We start from the raw sequence: 20635 nt of genomic DNA, 5'->3' as shown, positions 1-20635 counted from the left end.
CTGATGTCAGGAACAAGCACCTCTTTCTACCAGTGGAAAGATAAGGGGTACACTCTGGGCAAAGTTAACTCATGAGTCATGATACCCCCCCCCCCCCCTGCCATGGATCGAAATCCGATCGCGGAAGTCAAGTTTGCATCCTACACCCGCGCACTGTCCAGTGTTCACAAGTTGGTCTGCGGGCTGCACAGCGCCGGGCATGACATTGACCCGCATCAGCGATAGGATTTCTTTCCACAGCACTGTACTTTACTTCAACAAGTGTGTGCATTGTACTTCGAAGTAGTCGGTATGGTAACAAAACATACCCAGTCCCTGATAATTTTGATCGACGTCTGATCATGGGGTGGTGGCGTCCCACGGAAGCGGAAAGGCGGCTGTTGACCCGCCCTGTACGCAACCACACATCACTTTTTTGTTGTTGATCATTTCGAGCTGCCCGTGGGAGTTGGTTGCTGCATGGTATGCTGCTTTGTTGCTTAATACTTGGACTTGTATAGACCATGTTGTCAAGGTCTTGACTGGTCTCGTCATCATTATCCAGTAGCAATCTACATTCTTTCCTTTTGCTGTGGGACTTAGCTGGTATTCGTCTTCATTGTACATGTACAGAGAACTTCCTTTCCCTTCTTGGCTCGTTCAGTTGGCAAAGAGGCAAGACTTGACGTTGGATTGCTTGAATGTAGATTACATGTATGTTGGAACCAGGGAGTCTTAATATACCGGTATTTTACGACTCGCCGGTCGAAGCTGGGTGTCAGGCCGTTAAATGTCTCCTTATTCAGTTTGGTGCGAGCCTAATCGTCATGCTATCTGACTGCATTATACCGTATTTCCCTGAATATAAGTCGCACCTTTTTACACTTAGCTTCAGGGCCAACAAAGGGCGTGTGACATACAATCGAGCATGACTTACTACTGAAGTGAATATATCAAAACAATAATGACATGGGCCTGAAAATGGGGGGGGGGGGGGGGGGGGTGCGACTTACAATCGAGTGCAACCTATAGGCACCGGCGGATTATGCCGGCATAATTATTGGCATAATTTGGTGGTTGAAAATTTGAAGCATAATTTGGCATCCTTTTTTTCGGATGTAGGAGCATAACTACATGGTTGTACCACAGTTCTAGTATGTAGGCTACATAATTGTGTACAATGCACCTGATCAGTGCTGGTGGTGTGCATGGTAAAGGGTTCGGAGGTCATGCAGATAGGGTTTTCAATAAAAAGCAGGGTAGAAACCATGGTAATACATTATTGTATGCTCGAACTCGTCTCCTTCAAAGTTCTTTCTCACGCTGATACAGTACATGTAGCAGAAGATGCAAGTGAATCAGCCTTTCGTTCAGGTATCCTGGGGCGGACGAGATAGTGACGGGTAGTCCGCAAAACTCCGCGTACATATACATTATGCATGTTACGAAGTCACGGATTTTAGCAGCCATGACTGTGCAGGCTATGCATATTGCTCTAATACAAGTATTATTGGTACGTTCGGGCCTGATTGGAAATTTTTATTTCCATTGCTATCAGGTTCGGCCTCATTTCCTCTGTGCGCGCTGATGAGTTCAAAAAGAACGAAACAGCATGCTGTCCGCAGATTGAGTAATACAAGTATTAAAAAAATTACGGGTATACCGTAAAGTACCGTTGATCCGCCCCCTCTCTAATTCCCGCCCCCTGTCGATTTTCTCCTTGTGAAGCGACTTCGGCGTATACAACGAAATACGATGTTGAACCGACGCATGCACTGCTGTACACAATACTTGCCAATCCAGGATCAAAATGTGCACAATTCAGCACATTGAGTCTGATCCTCTACGTTGTTGTACATCGTACTGCACTTGACAGCCTTGATCTAATTCCCGCCCCCTGCCGAAAACCCAGCTGGGAAGCGACATGGCGTGGGGGGGGGGGGGGGGCGGATCAACGGTACTTTACGGTAGTTGATGTTCGGTCATGATGGAAGGAGAGGTGGAGCTACGGGAGAGATGAGCTGATTATTCGCAGGGTGAGGGTGTAGGCCTTTCCCAAATCGGCCGGCCGAAAAATTCGCCGAAAAGTAGCCTTTTCAGAAAATCGCCGATCTTTTGGCCGAATTCGGAGATTTTACCAAGAAATCGTCGCATAATACATGTTTTGCAGGGTCGTGGGCATGACCGCTTGTGCGCGCCTGCGTCACGGCCCGTGGGCATTTCCCAAATCGGCCGGCCGAAACATTGGCCGAAAATAGTGGTTTTGAAGGAATCACTGATCTTTTAGGCGAATACGTAATTTTCGCACTGAATTCGCCGAAAATTGATGTTTTAGTGCCTCAATAGCATGCAAATATAATTTCTGTAGCCATTATCTGCAAAAGGTGGCTGCGACTTTAGAGCCGAATTTCCACCTTTCACAGAAATTTTCAGCCGATCGAAAAGCCGAATAGGCCAAAATAAATGGCCGATTTGGGAAAGGCCTATGAGGGTGACATTGGTTGGACGAGTAGGACAATTATGAAGACAGTTGAACATGATAATTTTCAAAGGTAACTCAAACTAATGTGGCAATGAAAAAATCGTTTTACTTGTACAAAAGAAGTTGACAAGAAGAAGTAATGTTTTCTCTTTTCCATGTTGATCTCTAGCATGCATGGACACCTTCGTATGGGGATACTCATCACGGTAACATTTTGTTGTAGTTATGGCCACTTGCAAGTACGAAAAAGGCACAATTTTCCGAACTTTGAGGCTCTATAAATACAACAAAGTGAATATAATATCCACGTGCCAAAGCATACTGTGTGAGGATTTTGCGAGCATAATGCGAGAATCCATGAAAGCATAATTCCATGATTTTGCGAGCATAATCCGCCGGAGCCTAGCGACCTATAATCGGGGAAATACGGTGGTTACTACAGTGGTGGACAGTTATTCATGACTCGTGTCCGAATAATGTCCCTCTTCTGCCTAAGAATCGTGCATTGTACGTGTTATACTCTGCCAGTAGATCTACAAGTCGAGTCAGGATGGTGCATGGTACACAATAGTACGTCTTATGGGAACAATTTTACCCAACAGAGCAGTGAATTATTATTATAAGTATCATCAAAATTTTGATAGGGAAATCCCCACAGGCCTAAGGCCTTCTCACAGGGTACCCTAGAAATGAAAGTACTGAATTACGGAATAGGTGCAGTGAAGAGCATGAGCGGAAGTGAGCTGCTCCGAAAAATTCTACCTATATTGTAAGAGTAGAAAGGAAAAGGACATATGGAAACGAGTTAAGAGTAACTCTCCACCACTGTAACTAGATACTATACACAGTCCTTTCCTTTCCTTTCTACTTTTATTATTGGCTCAATACCCGAGTTTTATATTGTAAGAATGAGTAATTATAATATGAGATCACCATAAATAATTCATCCACCGTCGACCGTAGAGGGCTTGAAGGCAAAGAGCGGAATACACAAGCTGAAAGTCCCAGCTGTGAAGGACGTTGGCGGAGGTACATGTACATGTATGTCGAGGACGATACTGGTAAGACCATTAGACAAAACGGTCAAACCCAGTGTCTGCTCTACAGTCCATTCATTGGAAACTGGCACCCTAACTTGTTGGTGTCTCTCTCACATAGTTTTAGATATCGTGAAAACAACAGTACATCCTGCATTGTGTGACCCGTGCAATTACTCCTTGCCACATTTGAGGCCAGAAAAGTCCAAGAACAGGGAAATAGAAATTCAGCCAGGTTTTACAAAATTAGGACAGGGATGCCATGGCAAAATGTATGGAGAAGCAGATCCCAAACCCAGATTTTTGAGATTTAAAGTGGGTTTTTGATCCTCAATTCGGCCCAAATCCGACTTTCAAAAGCCAGCGGGCCAGTTTCCGATGAATGGACTGTAGGATTGTAGCACAGCCGGGTACACGCGTACCTGGCGCAACCATTTCAACCGGGTCGGAGCCGGATACACATGTACCTGGTTGGTTGGTTTATTTTAATTCGGGCAATAAACGGGAACTAGGCCCAATGATATAAAGGCGAATGGATAAGCCGCATTTAGAAAAGAGAGGACAGGAATTAGAAAATTACGAAAGAAGAAGAAGTATCTGACACATACAAGCGCGCCTGCTTGTGATGAAGCCGAGACCCAAGGTCGGCAGAGCATCTCAGACCACGCCACCACTCCCCCTATTCATGGCTAGGCTCACACATATGACGGGTTTACGTGGCTCTATTAAAAAAAAAAAAAATGTAGTCAGTCCTTTCATTCGAAAGTAAAGTACCAACCGGGTCACAGGTAACCCAGTACTATATTTTCAACCGGGTCCAAGCGCCGCCCAACCGGGTGGATTACCCGGCTCACCCGGCGCTGGAGCAGACACTGAAACCATGAGTCTAATTATCCACACCTGATGAGCCGTCCTTACCTATACCGTCCTTACCTATAGGGCGAAACGATCGTCGTGTGAAACAGCTCCTTGTTACTGCTGCTTAATTTTCCATCTAAATTGTCTTGGTCGAAGTACTGTACGGTAGTGCTGAGGCGTTCGGTTCTTCACGATTTGTGTTTGCTTAGCTTCCCCTCCAATCGATCTTCCAATCATTAGAGCCACACAAGTTGTGTGGTATGATGCTATGCGTCCTTAAATCGTGGTCTGACCGTTTTGTCTTATGGCCCAGTATCATCATCAACATACATGTACATCCGCCAACGTCCTTCACATCCCAGACTTTCAGCTCGTGCTTATCTTGGTTGCACTCACCTTCCCCTCCGTACTTCTTTGAAGTATGTTCGTATGTTATTTCTATTACATGTATTATCCGGATAGCAGTCGTGAGTCAGTCAAGTGTCAAGTTTGGCAAGAAGCGTGTGTTCCTAGTTGGAACAATCAACTTCATGACTATTACTGCCGAAGTCGCAACTTCTAAGTTCGTATTGTTGTCCCTCACGCGGACGTGCGACTAGTTGTTGGAGGTGACCATGGTGACAGCGTCGCGAATAGCTATACTGGCTCTCAACGTCTGTTTATCACAACTCCATGAGCGACTCTGACTCACGCTGCTACCTGGAGCTTCACGAGGTGTTTGTCGCGCTGGAAACAAAGCGTCTCTGTAAGTTTGTATCCCTGGTGATGGTTTGGCCTGGAGAGCAGTATCTAAGTGGTGCTTTTCAGGCACAATCGACCTCAGCCTACCCAAGCTCAACTGATGAGGGGTGAATTCCCCGAAACACCGTGTATTGTGCAGGGAGTGGTGCGTTCTTGCAGGTTTGCCGAGTGGAAGGTGCGACGTGCTCCTCGTGTGCTCCGGATAGCAGTCGTGAGTCAGTCAAGTGTCAAGTTCGGCAAGAAGCGTGTGTTGTCCTAGTTGGAACAATCAACTTCATGACTATTACCGCCGAAGTCGCAACTTCTAAGTTCGTATTACTTGAGTATTATTATTATAATTATTATTTGAAACTCGGGTATTGAGCCAATAATAAAAGTAGAAAGGAAAAGGACATATGACTGTATACAGTATCTAGTTACAGTGGTGGAGAGTTGCTCTTAACTCGATTCCATATGTCCTTTTCCTTTCTACTTTTATTATTGGCTCAATACCCGAGTTTCAAATTGCACACCTGATGAGCCGTCACGAACCATACGGCGAAACGTACGTCGTGTGAAACAACTTGTTTTGTAGTCAACTAGTCCATCACAATGTCATGCATGAGGAGTACTGTAGGAGTTTAGATTTCGGCTTGTACAATTCGTTCTCGCAAAGCTTCCCCCTTCTTAACTTATCTTTGATATTTTTGACCCACCCAAGTTGGGTGGTGTGCTGCTTTGCTGCTTCGAATTGTAGTTAGACCGCTTTGTCAAATCGCCTACTGGTCTCGTCATCGTCCAGTGACAATCGACATTCTTTGTTCCGTTGGGACTGTAGCTTGTGCTCGTTTTCGTTGCGCTTGCCTTCCCCTCTTTGGTCTTTCCATAACCTTGAACCTTCCAAGTTGGAAGGCTGTCGGTTAGCGCTACGGAGATGTGTTGAAGCTAGGTGTCAGGACGTCGAATGTCTCAGTACTCTGTCAGTTTTGTGCCTAGTTGTTGCACTTTCTGACTGTATACAGTATCTAGTTACAGTGGTGGAGAGTTGCTCTTAAGGGGGCACATCACCCAAAAATTTCATATGGCATTCAATTGACCGTAACTTTGGTGTTTCTCAGTGGATTTGAGTGAAATTTTGACCACACACTCCTGCCACTATGCTGGCCCTCAGGACATGATTTACAAGTTCTTGCGTCTCACTGACAGGCTTTCCAGGCCGGAAAAACTCAAATTTCCGGCATAGTGCTACGGTGTGCGAGCCACCCAGGAGCCAAACAAATGCATTTACATTTTTTTCACATTTTCGTGCCCATTCTGTCCGTGCGCGGGACCCAAACCTAAAACAAGTCCAGAAGCAGCCATGGGTGGTGGGGTAGGGCCCCTCAACGTGGCCCTGGAATCTGTCACAACGGAACGAGTGGGCGTTCTTTCACGGACTCCCACAGACCCAAGGCAATTTTTTGAATTTTTTTAGGTTTGGCACGTGCTACGAGGTCGTACCTTTGATACAACATCCAGTGCTGGGACCTCCACAGCAAGCCATTTCCACAGCGCTGCAAACCAAATCCAGGATGCCCTCAGAAACCGGCAAAGACTGCCACTCACGTTTCACTACTGCCTAGTACTGAATCCTACCTGACTTCTTGACACGACTCAAACTTGCCAAAGTCACTAAATCAACGTCAAGTACAATAATCAAGCCACATATCTGCAACGTCACGAGGGTGCTGGCAAAAGTCCTGCTGCACGGCGGCGGGCTTCGCCCGCCGCCGTGCAGCCCAATACGTGGTTTTTTAACGTGATTTTTTGGACTTTTTTGGACTTGGGGCAAAATTCTGCACACTTTCGCGTGTTTCCATAATACGACAAGTTGCGCACGGTCTGCTCACATTCAAATACAGTGCTGCCAACAAATGACAGCATGCAACAAAAAAATCTTTCCTTGCAAGGGCACATTTTCGGCCATAACTCTTGAACGGCTGGTCAGATAGGGACACAGTTTTCAGAGAATTTGCAGCTATTCATGCTCTTTCAACTGACGTAGCACTCAATATGAATTTACAAATTCGATTTTTCAGCGAATTTTTGGGTGATGTGCCCCCTTAACTCGATTCCATATGTCCTTTTCCTTTCTACTTTTATAATTATTATTATGTCTTATTTTATTTTATTTTTTTAAGAACTTTGAAACTCCACTGTAGCCTTGTCATATTTTCAGCATACCCAACTCGCAACACACTAACAGTCCTTGGCTACACCACGTACAGTTGAAATTGTCCAAATTTTCACCCAGGAGGAATCCCTGATGATGCCCTCCTGGGTGAAAATTTGGACAATTTCAACTGTACGTGGTGTAGCCAAGGACTGTTAGTGTATTGCGAGTTGGGTATACTGAGAATATGTCTTATTTTGTTAGGGATTTACTTCAAGAACCTTCCAAGTTGGAAGGCTGTTGGAGTGCGTATCCAAAGATGCGCTATAATTGTAGAGTTGATCGCCAGTTAGCATGGTTATGGTGTAGAATGTCAGTACCGTTGGTCAGTGTCGTGCAATGTTATCGCATGAGCTGATTGTAAAATAAGTGGTGTTGTTTAATAAAATAGTGGATATTATAGCATAACTTCCTTGTAGCTCTTTTGTCCTCTTTTCTTCTTATAAATTAATTAAAAATTAATCCGTGGCTCTCCACCCGAGTCTAATTTTGATATTGTACAACCCTTGTAGTGCTGTCATTGTATCCTGCTACTCTACCTTGATTGCTACAATTATTTCCTTTGTTCTTATTTGCATGTATTTCTCCTTACCTTTTAAGTTTTAGATTGCTTTTGCATGGTATCCATTGCTTAACATTGCCATAAATAATAATAAAGTATTAAATCTAATGTCACTTCAGCTCGTCATCCTTATAGACATATTTTAAATAATCTATATTTTTCAGGATTACCCGAAGGCTAGGCTAACGCCTTTTAGTAAAATATTCTACTTTGGGAAGACGAAAACTGCACCGAAGCCTTCATGTTGAGGCGGCGCGCGCGGGCGAGTCTGGGGTTCAAAGGTCCATGACCTTTGATCGACCTCCTGACCTGAATGAGTTCGGCGCGGAACGCCGCTAAGCTACGAGCGAGGATTGTCGGTTTTTATTTCGCTTCGATCCCAAGCCCAATTGCCAAACCAGGGAGGTTCACCAGAGGAGGATGTCAATCTCAAGCTGAACGAATTAATTATTAATTTTATGCTTCCTCGTTCCGCAGACAAGCTGCCTTGAAAACTAAGTGCAAGTATTTTTTGTATTAAAAAAAAAGTCGAAGAAGATTTAGAACAAAAGGTGCATCCCCCAAACTGCAACAACAGTAGATCCAGAACTATTACTTGATGTAATCCAGGGGCGTAGGCAGGGGGGGGGGGGGTGCTTTGGGTGCCAAAGCACCCCCCTCAAAAATTTCGATCTTGGTTCACAGCTGGTTCGAGAGAGACCATAGCAGACCCGGTACCCGCTGATAACATGCGCAAATCTGCACATCGCACACTGTAGCCATCCCTGTTTTAGACCAGGGAGTAGTAGGTAGATCTACTACTCCCTGGTTCAGACCTGCAAGTACAATGTATCTGAAACCAGTCCACATGCAGTGGACTATTAATTTTTGTCTCATGATTGGCCATTTTGCAATGAAATTTCTAGTCAAGGGAACTCCGCTTCGTACCTGCCGTTGTGCAGTGTCACATCAGGCCTCAGCAGGCTCAGCACATAATTTGTATCGCACTCCACATGTTTTGTTAGAAGCAAAGAATCATACAAACACGCCATTGGTAGAACCAAGGAAGTAGCAACGCGGTCTATGGCCGGAAAGCACTCGTCAGACATAGCAGTTTGTTCTCGCTATGTTTTGTATAATGTAGTTCTCGATGTTAATTGGTCTCGTTGTGGAAAGGCAAAGTTTCTTTCATGCATTGCAAGTGTGGATACAGCAGTAGAAGAGTGAAAGTAACGTTGAAGTGCAGTTTGTGTTTTTGTGGGGAATACTCGGTGTAGGTTTGATCAAGGATGCCTTACTGCACTAACAAACATGACGAAGAGGAAACATGGCTCGAGAAATCCCACTTTAAAAGTTCGATGGAGAGTGAGATAATTCTGCAGAAAGCAGCATCCAGGACTTAGTCCATCATTAGTTGGAAGCAGGCCAGGGTGTAGTAAAATACAGTCGTCCCTCTCTAATCCGGCACCTTTTGCTACGGCATTTTCTGCTGGATTAAAGGGGAAGTATACCCTAAAATCAAATTTTCACCAGTTGTAGTCTTCGGGGTGCTGAGTCGAATGGTCTTGGTCCGAGGAAGCTGAGACGCTCCCTTCCTCCTTTATTCCCAATCGAACTCGCGCACTTCCACCGAAACTGGGTGACTGCGCCCTACTAGATGGGGATTTGTATGCAAAATGTCACTAAAAGCGCCATTTCGTTCTTATAAAAGCACGGATGACCGCCATTGGCCCATATGGTGTAGTCTTTTGGACGCTGAGTCGACTGGTTCTGGTCCGAAAAAGCTGCGATGCAGCGTTCCTCCTTTATTCCCAATCGAACATGGTTGAACAAGTGGTCACGTGCTCCTGGGTACACCAGTCACCTGGTCACCGTGCCTGCAGGGTACAACTACTGAAGTTGTCGCCTGCTGGCGTGGTGACCAGGTGATTTGGGCACCCAGGAGCACGTGACCGCTTGTTCAACCATGTTCGATTGGGAATAAAGGAGGAACGCTGCATCGCAGCCTTTTCGGACCAAAACCAGTCGACTCAGCGTCCAAAAGAGTACAACATATGGACCAATCGCGGTCATCCGTGCTTTTATAAGAACGAAATGGCGCTTTTAGTGACATTTTGCATACAAATCCCCATCTAGTAGGGCGCAGTCACCCAGTTTCGGTGGAAGTGCGCGAGTTCGATTGGGATTCAAGTAGGAAGGGAGCGTCTCAGCTTCCTCGGACCAAGACCATTCGACTCAGCACCCAGAAGACTACAACTGGTGAAAATTTGGTTTTAGGGTATACTTCCCCTTTAACGAGGGTGCTGGATTAAGAAATCCTGCCCTCTGACCCGGCCCTATCCAATTGCATGCATGTATCATACGTCCAAACGCAGGGTTTTCCGTGTCGACCCCAGTATTTGGTGCACGGCTTTATATTCTCAACTTTTCTCCAGGAATATACACAGTGATAAAGTAAAACAGAGAACATGTTTACGTACTCTTGCACACACACGCACAGTCGATTTACGACTGCCGGATTATGAAATCAAACTACGTGCAGTTTGAGCGATTCGTTTCAAAAAGTCACTGCCGGAGGCGGAATTCAAGTGCCGGAATTGAACGAAAAAAATCGGTTTCGTCAGAAAGTGCGCCGGTTGGCAAGGGTTCCGGATAAACAAGTGCCGGATTAGAGAGGGACGCCTGTACCATAATTATTACTACTCCCTGGTCGGAGATTTGCCATTCACTGATTGATCTTCAGCGTCGAACTACAACTTGTAGGGGCGAATTTTGCTTCCTAATCCCCCCATTTCACGGATCGAATAATGTGCATGAAAGGACCAACATAAGTGCATGTACTTTTGTGTGGGGAAAGTCGTGGCACCCCCCTTGATCACTATCCTGGCTACGCCCCTCAACTGTAATCGCTTCAAGATTTTGATGATACGACTCGTACATGTAATAAAATTGGTCGTAGATCTACGAGTATTGGTGACAAAAATAAACGTCGATGTGAAAACCGATCATCGTACATCTTGGACTAGCTCGTACGCCAAATAAGTTCAAACTTTCGTCGAATGGTACATCAAGTTTCTACAAAACGGGTCCGGGTCACATGGCCGTAGAGTCTACACGTCGGGCGGCAGGTCGGGTTCATGACATGCACCCGGGATGCACTGAACTGCGCTACACGTTTCAGGAACAGCCGCCGCTTTGATGCGACCGTTGAAGAAGAGCGGCAAGTAGAACTAACTTGCACAGACAACAATCGCGGAGAAAAAGTTCTTGTTGGATACAGTAGAATCAGGTTGAAGGAACTGGATAGAGTTCGGAGTGCCTGCTCTCGAAGTTGCGAGGCGATTGGTAGCCGGAATGCTCCTTGGAATCCTTTTGACAGCTTCATTGTAAAAAAAAGGAGCGACGGTCCAGGTCCTCCTGAGATTTATGCTGCCTGGACTGTGGTATCGATTTTTGTCTTTTGCCGTGTGCAACCATCAAACAGCGTGTCCTTTTCGGCAGGAGGGCGGGTAAGTCCCTGTGTTTTCTGTGTTTTGTGGGTGGGTGTGCATGGTTATGTGCTGCACAGCTCTTGTATTGTCCGTGTGTATTCGTTCTCACGTTCGTGTGCTTCCACTCGACAATACCTTCGTGGTTGTGCTTTTCTGGTTTAGCTCTTCGTCCCCATGGACGGGAATAATAGAATTTTTGTAGAACTTGCAGGCGAAATAACGAGTGGAAGTTTGAGGGAAGCTTGTCAAGTCTGAGGATTACACGTAGCAGTGAAACGCATGACCGTACATTGTAGTGCTGTACATGTACTGCTCTACTGTACACGGGATACACTCACCGGGGCGTTACGCATGATCATTCCCTTCAACAGAGTTCACTGCATCCATATACAGTCCGTCACACGTGCACATTTGGACCCGGGGCCGGAAGGGGAAGGGGGGGGGGGGATCATGACCTCTTGTACCCTGCTCTGTAGTACATGTGCCAGTAGCATGACTACAGTCCATTTCAAAACTATAGACGCGTACCTAGGCAAAAACCGTTATGCCAGCATCTATACCACATAAAATCTGTGATCACTTTGTGCATAAATTTTTCCAAATTGGGCGTCTGTTATCCAATCGTTTGGAAACTATATGAGAGTAATTGTTTGAGCGATCCTGAGCAATATTCCGAAAACTATTCTCAAAAAGGTCCAGCCAAATTTGAAATATTTCAAAAACCCTACGCGTCTATAGTTTTGAAATGGACTTTAAACGTGATATCCACAAAGTGCCAAGAGCAAGGGATTTTAACTGCATGTGTTGGCCAACGTGGATAGAAGAAGTTCTGTGTATAAGCCCGTCCATGTTAAACATCTACCACATGACCAAATGGGGCAGCCGTGTTGGTTCCGACTCAAGTTTCGTACATCTGTACAATGTGCATAAGGTCTATGGAAGAAAAAATGGTTGCACATAGTGTAAAACTCCCCTAATCCGGGCAGGTTGGAACCGAGCGCTACCCGTAATCAGGAGCTGCCCGTCATTCAGAATATGCTGATGCAGGCAAGTAAACATTTTGGTGGTCAATAGCTTTTGGGGCCGGTTCGTTGTAAAGCTAATTTTGTTACTCGGAACGGTTAGGGAGTTGCCCGGATTAGGAGAGGTTTACAGTGGAGAACGACTGCTGTCTGATTGATGATTTCTCACGCATGAAACTCACACCTGAACAATTCTCAACAAAAGATCAGGCTGATATTTTTGCATGCACATGCAGTGGTAGATACCGTACTCGTGCGATTACAGTCCATTTCAAAACTATAGACGCGTACCTAGGCAAAAACCGTTATGCCAGCATCTATACCACATAAAATCTGTGATCACTTTGTGCATAAATTTTTCCAAATTGGGCATCTGTTATCGAATCCTTTAGAAACTATATGAGAGTAATTGTGGAGCGATCCTGAGCAATATTCCGAAAACTATTCTCAAAAAGTTCCAGCCAAATTTGAAATGTTTCAAAAACCCTACGCGTCTATAGTTTTGAAATGCACTGTAGTGCCCCTGGGGTACTATTTTTTCAATGTCTATCACAGATGGGGCACTATAGGCCTTATGCACGTTGTACAGTTGCACGAAATCCCGTAGAATCTCGTAGAATCTTGTAGAATCCCGTAGACCCGGTTCGGTTGTGTGTTATGCACACACCCAGGCTCAGCTTTTCTTTGCCTTCTTTGTTTTATGCCGGATGCCGTAAATGTACCAGCATTGAAATATCAGTGCCCTCTCTTGAATAGTGCCCTCTCTTGAATAGTGCCCTCTTGAATAGTCCTGATGCACGTTGTACAGATGTACTAAGTTATATACTAGACGTACTAAGTTATGTACTAGGGTCGTAGGTTTGTTTGTTTGTTTGTTTGTTTGTTTGTTTGTTTGTTTGTTTGTTTGTTTGTTTCTTCAAATGCACATTTACGGCATCCGGCGTAAAACAAATAAGGCAAAGAAAAGCAGAGCCTAAAGTTTACAGTTAACTATCACGACTCGACAGAAACTGCAACAAAAACTGCAATTTTATCCTGAAACCACCAGTGCAATGGCATGGACAAGAACATTAGCAAAAGAACATGCGCCGGGGGGGGGGGGGGGCACAATTCAAGATAGGGATTTATGTTTTCAGTGGCTCTTAGAGACTGGGGCACTATTCAAGATGGGGCACTATTTAAGAGAGGGCACTAATCGCGCAAGTACGGTATGCTGAAAACAATGATGACTCGTGCAATTCTTCCTTACCACATTTGAGGCAGGAAAAGGCAGGAAAGAAAGTTCTAGGAGAAGGGGGGGGGGGGGGACTAGGAATTTGGCGGGTTTCAGAAAAGTAGGACAGGTGGCAAAATTCATGGAGAAATATGTCTGAAACCCTTCTATTTTAAAATTTAATGTGAGTTTAAGCCTTAATTCGGCCAAAATCTCGATTTCGAAAGCCAGCAGTGTTTTGGATGGATGGACCATAACGGTGCGATCCAAAATCGCCGTGGAAAAGTTCAAGACTCTTCCGGAAAATTTGGCGAAATGTTCTGATATCCTCTCGGAATTTTAGAAGATTCGCCAAAGCTCTTCAAGCTATCAGAAACACGGACTGATGGTTGAAACTGGGAGATTCCCCGCATTTGAATCTGCGCATGCAGACAGACTGCTATAAAGTACTCGTGTTTCCTGTAGCTCACATGCACTTGTTTTCATTCGAGGCAACACTGAAATCGGTTCTTTTGTTCTTCCCGTTTCTTCGCCATCAAAGAGATATGTCTCCCAGACCCAGCAGGGAAACGAATGCGGCCTAAGGTTCTGCACAACAGAATTTTTCGAAACATAATTTCCGTTCTCAACATCTCAACATCTCAACCAAAATTATCGATTTTCCGGGATGCATTGGTAGCCCTATTTTGGAACAAGAAAGGCAGTTTCAGATTATGTTTCAGCCAGAAAATTAGTACTGTTGTAGACTAGTATACCTTGGTGACCTTTGTTCTTGTAAGGTCGATTCCACACTACACCAAATCCTGTCTAAAAAGCCATTTTTCAGGCACTTTTCCAGGCAAGTTGCCATGGCGATCACTTTGAGCAACGCGAAAGTGAAAAGTCCTTGTTGTCTACAAAGCAACACCAGCACCCTCTTTCAAGGCAACTTTTTACCTTTTCAGGACACTTTTCTGACTTTTCTTCAGCCTTTCGATTTTTTCCGAATTTGTTTCCTGTCGTATCTTTCAGTTGTGGTGAGTTGTGAGCTGTCAACAATGCCTAGGGTTATGTTTAGCCAGGAGCTTGAGGGCAAGCTGATCGAGCTTTGGAACGGACATTTGAGGCGACGTCCGGGCGGTACAGTTCGCAGGAACTACGCCGGAGGAGATCGCCATCAAGCTGAATTTGTTTGCTGAACAGCTCCGGGAGGAGGCAATCTATACTGCGTCGATCGTCCATTCCAAAATCGACAACATGAAAATGAAGGCGAAAAGACCATACGAGACATACACAAAGAAAACTGCCACCGGAATGCCTGTTGGCGAGGTTGACGAATATTCGACCTATGGTCTGGAATCCGCCTACACAGCGTGGCCAAATTTCAAGATTTGGCACGCGAAAATGGGTGATATTCGAGGATTTGGACCAACAAAGAGCCTCTCCACCACCGCCGTTGCTAGATCAAGCACAGGAAAGCCTCACAGTCTAACCTTCAAAGCAAAGTCCCGTGATCGACACTTGTAGGTGTGAATGCAGCTTCACTTTATAATCCACTTTATGCCTTCAAGGCAAAGCCACTTTCGGCGTAGTGTGGAATCGGCCTAACTCTTCATCTGTCACTGCCGTTCTCATGTTCTGTGTGTGTGTGTGTGTGTGTGTGTGTGTGTGTGTGTGTGTGTGTGTGTGTGTGTGTGTGTGTGTGTGTGTGTGTGTGTGTGTGTGTGTGTGTGTGTGTGTGTGTGTGTGTGTGTGTGTGTGTGTGTGTGCGTAAATTGTGTGTGTGTGAATGTGTGTGTGTGTTTTCTTGTTGACATCCGTAGCCAGTAATGGCTAACTCCTTACTGCTGCTGTCGTGTCTGGCAGCATGCGCTGCTCTAAGTTCCTCCGCTACACCTGATTGGAAAATTCTCGGTAAGTAGCAAGCCAGCGGCTAGAGACCCCCCCCCCCATGACTATAAATTAAGGCTGAGTCGGGTAGCTATTGGTTGGAGCGTAATCCGTGCAGTATGTCATTTCTGACGGCATGGTAAGCCACAAGTACGGTGAAAAGTTGCGTAACCAGTTGCGGTGGTGCAGGTCACTGAGTTTGTGCTGATTTCGAGTTTTTTTTTATACGGACAGCCAGGTGATTTTACGTTACAGCGAATGTACGGAGCGTACACAGTCACACCAAAAACAACGCTGAAATCCTACAACAGGACGTCTAAAATCATGCAAACTTGCCTGATTTCCGGGCTGTGAAACACGACAATTTTAGCTGTACGCAAGTCGCGGCTTGGCTGCCTCATCAGGGTGATGTAGTGCACGGACTGCGCTGTTTCAGATCTGATATGCACAGTTGCACACTCTGGTTTTTGTACAGTGAAACCTGGTGTAAGCAACCTCTGGGTTTAGCGACCACCTGCTCTTAACGACCGTTTTTTCCGTGCACGGACAGTTCTACACAGACACTGTGGGACCTGGTTCTAAAGACTATCAGGTTTTACTGTATTCTTGTTTGAAATGGATGGGTTGGTACACAAACCCAATCCGGCTCACATAATTATAAATCTACCAAGCTGCGCACTGGTCATTTGCCATTCCTTTGGTTATGGACTCTTGATTTCTGGTATTTGGAGTTTGGAATGTTTCGACAGAAACTGGGTTTGAGAGTCGTGTTGCAAAATTCGCCATGAGTATTATATGCGCAAGTTGTCGCATGTGGTTCTTGTCTTGTAGAGTCCGGTCTAGTTTTGTCCTTTCACAAAGTACTCTCTTTCTTAACTCTGCAGGCTCAATGTGTGTGTGTGTGTGTGTGTGTGTGTGTGTGTGTGTGTGTGTGTGTGTGTGGGTGTATGTGTGTGGGTGGGTGTATGTGTGTGCGTGTGTGTATGTGTGTGTGTGTATGTGTGTGTGTGGGTGGGTGTATGACTGTATGTGTGTGTGTGTGTGTGTGTATGTATTTATATATGTGTGTATGTATGTACCGTATTTTTCCGGTTGTAAGTCGACCTTTTACGACTAAAAATAGAAGGAGAAAGGGTGGGGGTCGACTTATAACCGGGAACTATCAGAATCTTACACAAAATGATCTGCCCTGCATGCATGAGTGCACCATGTGTACACATGTTTGCCAGTTTATTGGCCTTTTTCAAGGATTGGGACGTTATACCCTCCAATAAGGAATGTTTACATGATTTGTTGATGTGTTAGTAGCAGGGAGTGATTGGTAGTGCTTCGTTGGGTGAAAGCTTTAAAACGCAGAAATGAGACCTCGGATACGGGGGTCGACCTATAACCGGGGTCGACTTACAACCGGTAAAATACGGTATATATGTGTGTTTGTGCATGTGTGTTTGTCCATGTGTGTGTGTGCGTGTGTATGTCTGCGTATGTGTGTGTATATGTGTGTGTATGTGTGTGTGTGTGTGCATGTGTGTGTATGTCTCGGTGTGTGTGTGTGTGTGTGTATGTCTGTGTGTGCACGTGTGCACATCACTCCCCATTGTGCAGACCACGACGTTTGCAAGGCCAACGATGTCCAGTGTTACGAGGGGCAGAATTGCGTTCTCCGTGGTACCATCCACTCTTGCGTGTATCGTCATGACTATTGCTCTGCTGGACTGCACAATTGTCATTCGTCTCATGGGCGCTGCACGAACATAGTGGATTCGTTTTCTTGTACCTGTGCAAAGGGTTACGTTGGTGACGGAGTAGCATGTACCGGTTAGTCAACCCTTCTTTGGTGCCTTATACGTGCGTTGTGTGTGTGTGCGTGTGTGTGTATGTGTGTTTGTGCGTGTGTGTGTGTGTGTGTGTGTGTGTGTGTGTGTGTGTGTGTGCACCGCTGTGCGTGTGCATGTTTTCGTGTGTTGCATGACTATGTTGCATGCCCATGTTGCCTACATGTATGTATTTTGAGGTGACCTTTGAAGGTCTATATGCACGCGTTTTGCTGCTGCTCCAGGTGCATTATTTATTTATTTATATACAGCATCTCATAGCACAGTGAGAACACCGGCCAATACAAAGAGAGAGGGTGTTAGCCAACCACGGCAAGGCAGGGAGAAGGGGAGGAGAAGAAAAAGGAACCGGCATGGATAAGCAGTGATTGCAACCAAATCAGAAACACAAAATCAAAATCAAGGCGCGACAAGGCTCTTAAAAAGGCGGAGGGAAGAAAGGTCCTTAGCTTCTTGGGGAAGTGCCAGCCACGCAGAGTACGCAATAAAAAAGGGAGAGTGAAGTAGAAAGGAGGACTTAGGTTTCGGAAGGGAAAGGGAGTTTCTCGTGCTACGGGAAGAGAACCAGTTGAAACAGTGGAGGTGAGGTGGACACAGATTGAGTTTGAGAGAATGGATAAGGGTGACAAGATGTGAATTACGTCTCTTAGACAAAGGGGAAGTGTCAGCAAGGGCATAAAGGGTGGAAGATGGAAGCATGCGGGGTTTTCGGAGGAGGATTTTGAGGACTTTTTTGTGTTGAATCTCGAGCTTGGCAGCACGGGTTGTGGAAATTCCAGCCCAAGCAGTATCTGCATAATCAAAAATGGGGCGTAAGTAAGCTGAGTAAAAGAGGAGTTTACAAGAGATTGGGAGATGGTAACAGTGAGAAGAGAGAATTCCTAAAGATGAACTTGATCGTTTACATATGTAATCGATGTGGGGTTCCCATGAAAGATTAGTCAATGAAAATGCCAAGATGCTTATGGCTGGAGACTATGTCTATAGGCTGGGGGAAAGTGGGATGGAGGAGGGGCGGAACATCGGGCTGAGAAGGAAAGAGCATGATTTTAGTTTTAGACAGATTGGGCGATAACCGCCAAGACGACATCCAGGAAATAACTCTTTGAATCCCGTTAGCTAGGTTACTCATCAGGCCAGTGATGTTAGGAGATGCCCGTAGGAGCGTTGTGTCGTCTGCGAACAGTGATGTGCCCGGGGCAGCTGCGGGCAGATCATTGACGTATAAAATAAAAAGAAGGGGGCCGAGGATGGAACCCTGGGGAACTCCGGATAGTACTGTTGTGTCGGCCGAGGACGTCCCATGTACCGTGACGTACTGCGTTCGCCCAGTTAGGTAAGATGTCAGCCATAGCAGGGGATTGCCGTCTACAGTAAATGATCCACGAAGCTTGGCCAAAAGCCCCCGGTGGCAGACGGTATCGAAGGCCTTGGCAAGATCGAAAAAACAAATCCCGACTAGATCTCCAGCATCCCGATGTCGACACACTAATTGCACCAGGCGCGTCAGCTGGAGGGTGGAAGAATCGCCTCTGCGAATTATTATAACCACTGATCAGATACACTGATCAGATACTGTAAATATACAAAATTTTGGCGCTGCAAAATTTCGGCACTTCACGATTTTTGACATTTCGGCGGCGATTTATTTTCGGCGTGGGGTAGAGGGCATGGCATAGTGCGACAGATGCTGTGAAAAATTTCGGCGGCGTTTTAATTTAGGCGTTTTGGGTCGGTGCCGAATACAGCCGAAATTAAATAGCTGCCGAAAATTTGTATATTTACAGTATGTGATATATAGAAAGGTTTGGCAAACTGCCAAAGCAGTGCTCTATGTGCAAAGCGCTGACTCAGCCTGAGCTATTTCGCAAACGGAAAAGAGATTGAGGATCCTGGTGGGAAATGTCGTACCTCAAAGTTCCATGCCGAGCTTGTCATCAGATGGACATGATGCATTGCCATTGCTGACATCAAGAGTACGTGAAAGCTAGTGTGTGCAGCTTGGGGATTTTTCTACTATGGGTGTCTGTCACGGCGGAATTCCGTGGTTACATCACATTTGGCGCAGATCTGAGGCTGGAAGTGGCGTAGTGCGTACAACTGAGCTGCAGTTGTGCAGCAAGAGACCCGCTTGAATCCTGCTTGTACGCACCACATCACTAAAAATGATAATCACGGACTAAAAATGATAATCAAGGATTTCCGCCGTGACAGCAACCCATCCGAGCTGCACACTCTGGTTTTCATGTACTCTTGATGACATTTATCACTGCATATCTTCTTAGCATCTTGGTGCTTGCTCGTACAATAAAGGGGCTTCAAGTCCTTGTCATGTGAGTACATTTGTGAAGTTAATACTAGTGATTGATCATGGCATGTGAACATTGCAACCAACATGGCTGACATCATGTGATCCATACATTGAGTGGAGTTTGAACCAACATGGCTGACATCATGTGATCCATACATTGAGTGGAGTTTGAACCAACATGGCTGACATCATGTGATCCATACATTGAGTGGAGTTTGAACCAACATGGCTGACATCATGTGATCCATACATTGAGTGGAGTTTGAACCAACATGGCTGACATCATGTGATCCATACATTGAGTGGAGTTTGAACCAACTTGGCTGCCACATACAGTCTGTATCGGCTATAGAGTGACCGGATATAAGAATACATCGGCTACAGTGATATTGGTACGAAATATCAAAAGCAAAACGTATTTTATCCAGTAAAAATATCACTATAACCAATATTATCGGATGTAAGGATATATCGGATATTATGATGGCAACAAGGAATCAAAACATGCTAACACACTATTATTATTATCGGCTATAGTGATAACTTTAAAATACATGTAGCAATAATATCAAAGGCCCTATTTTTCAACTTTCTTCGCGTTGCTTATTTTATAGTGATACATGTACATAACAGAATTTGTCTATGGAAATGCGGGCAATGTCAACTATGCAGCATGCTCATTTGTCAAAACGGCATGCTGGAAGTATTTCCTTGCCTTTCATGTGTCGATCGAAAAAGAAATCGATCGTATCGCTTATAGTGATGCATCGGTTATAGTGATAAAATCACGGAAATCAAAAGGGTACGCTATAGCCGATACACACTGTACCATGTTTATGTTGCAGACATGCAACCGCTCTAATGTGTCTTTGGGACTCTTTGCACACGTGTTTTCTGTGCGCATTGTGCACACCCTGTTTTTATTTCTCTTTTCAGAAATCAGGTACTGCGGCAATCCGCGCTTTTGCCACCCGACGCTCTCGGACTGCGAAGTGCACGACGACTTCTTCTTCTGCGACTGCAAACGCGGATACAGCGGCAACGGCACCGCTTGCGTCAACGTGG

At 45.4% G+C, this 20635-nt stretch overlaps 1 protein-coding gene across 1 annotated transcript in view; it reads left to right on the top strand.

The window, feature by feature from the left end:
* The first annotated feature begins 14592 nt into the window (after nt 1-14592).
* The window catches only part of LOC135821531 (uncharacterized), a 67963-nt gene continuing 61920 nt past the window's right edge, over nt 14593-20635 (top strand). Inside the window, exons 1-2 of the mRNA XM_065334528.1 lie at nt 14593-14674; nt 20507-20635. The exon at nt 20507-20635 is cut by the window's right edge and continues 894 nt beyond it. Of these exons, the coding sequence (XP_065190600.1) occupies nt 14593-14674; nt 20507-20635 (211 nt within the window). The remainder of the gene's footprint in view (nt 14675-20506) is intronic.

The sequence above is a fragment of the Sycon ciliatum genome, chromosome 7, assembly GCF_964019385.1.
Source record: "Sycon ciliatum chromosome 7, ocSycCili1.1, whole genome shotgun sequence".
Taxonomy (NCBI): Eukaryota; Metazoa; Porifera; class Calcarea; order Leucosolenida; family Sycettidae; genus Sycon; species Sycon ciliatum.
The sequence above is the reverse complement of the archived record's forward strand: the minus strand, read 5'-3'. Positions and strand labels throughout refer to the sequence as shown.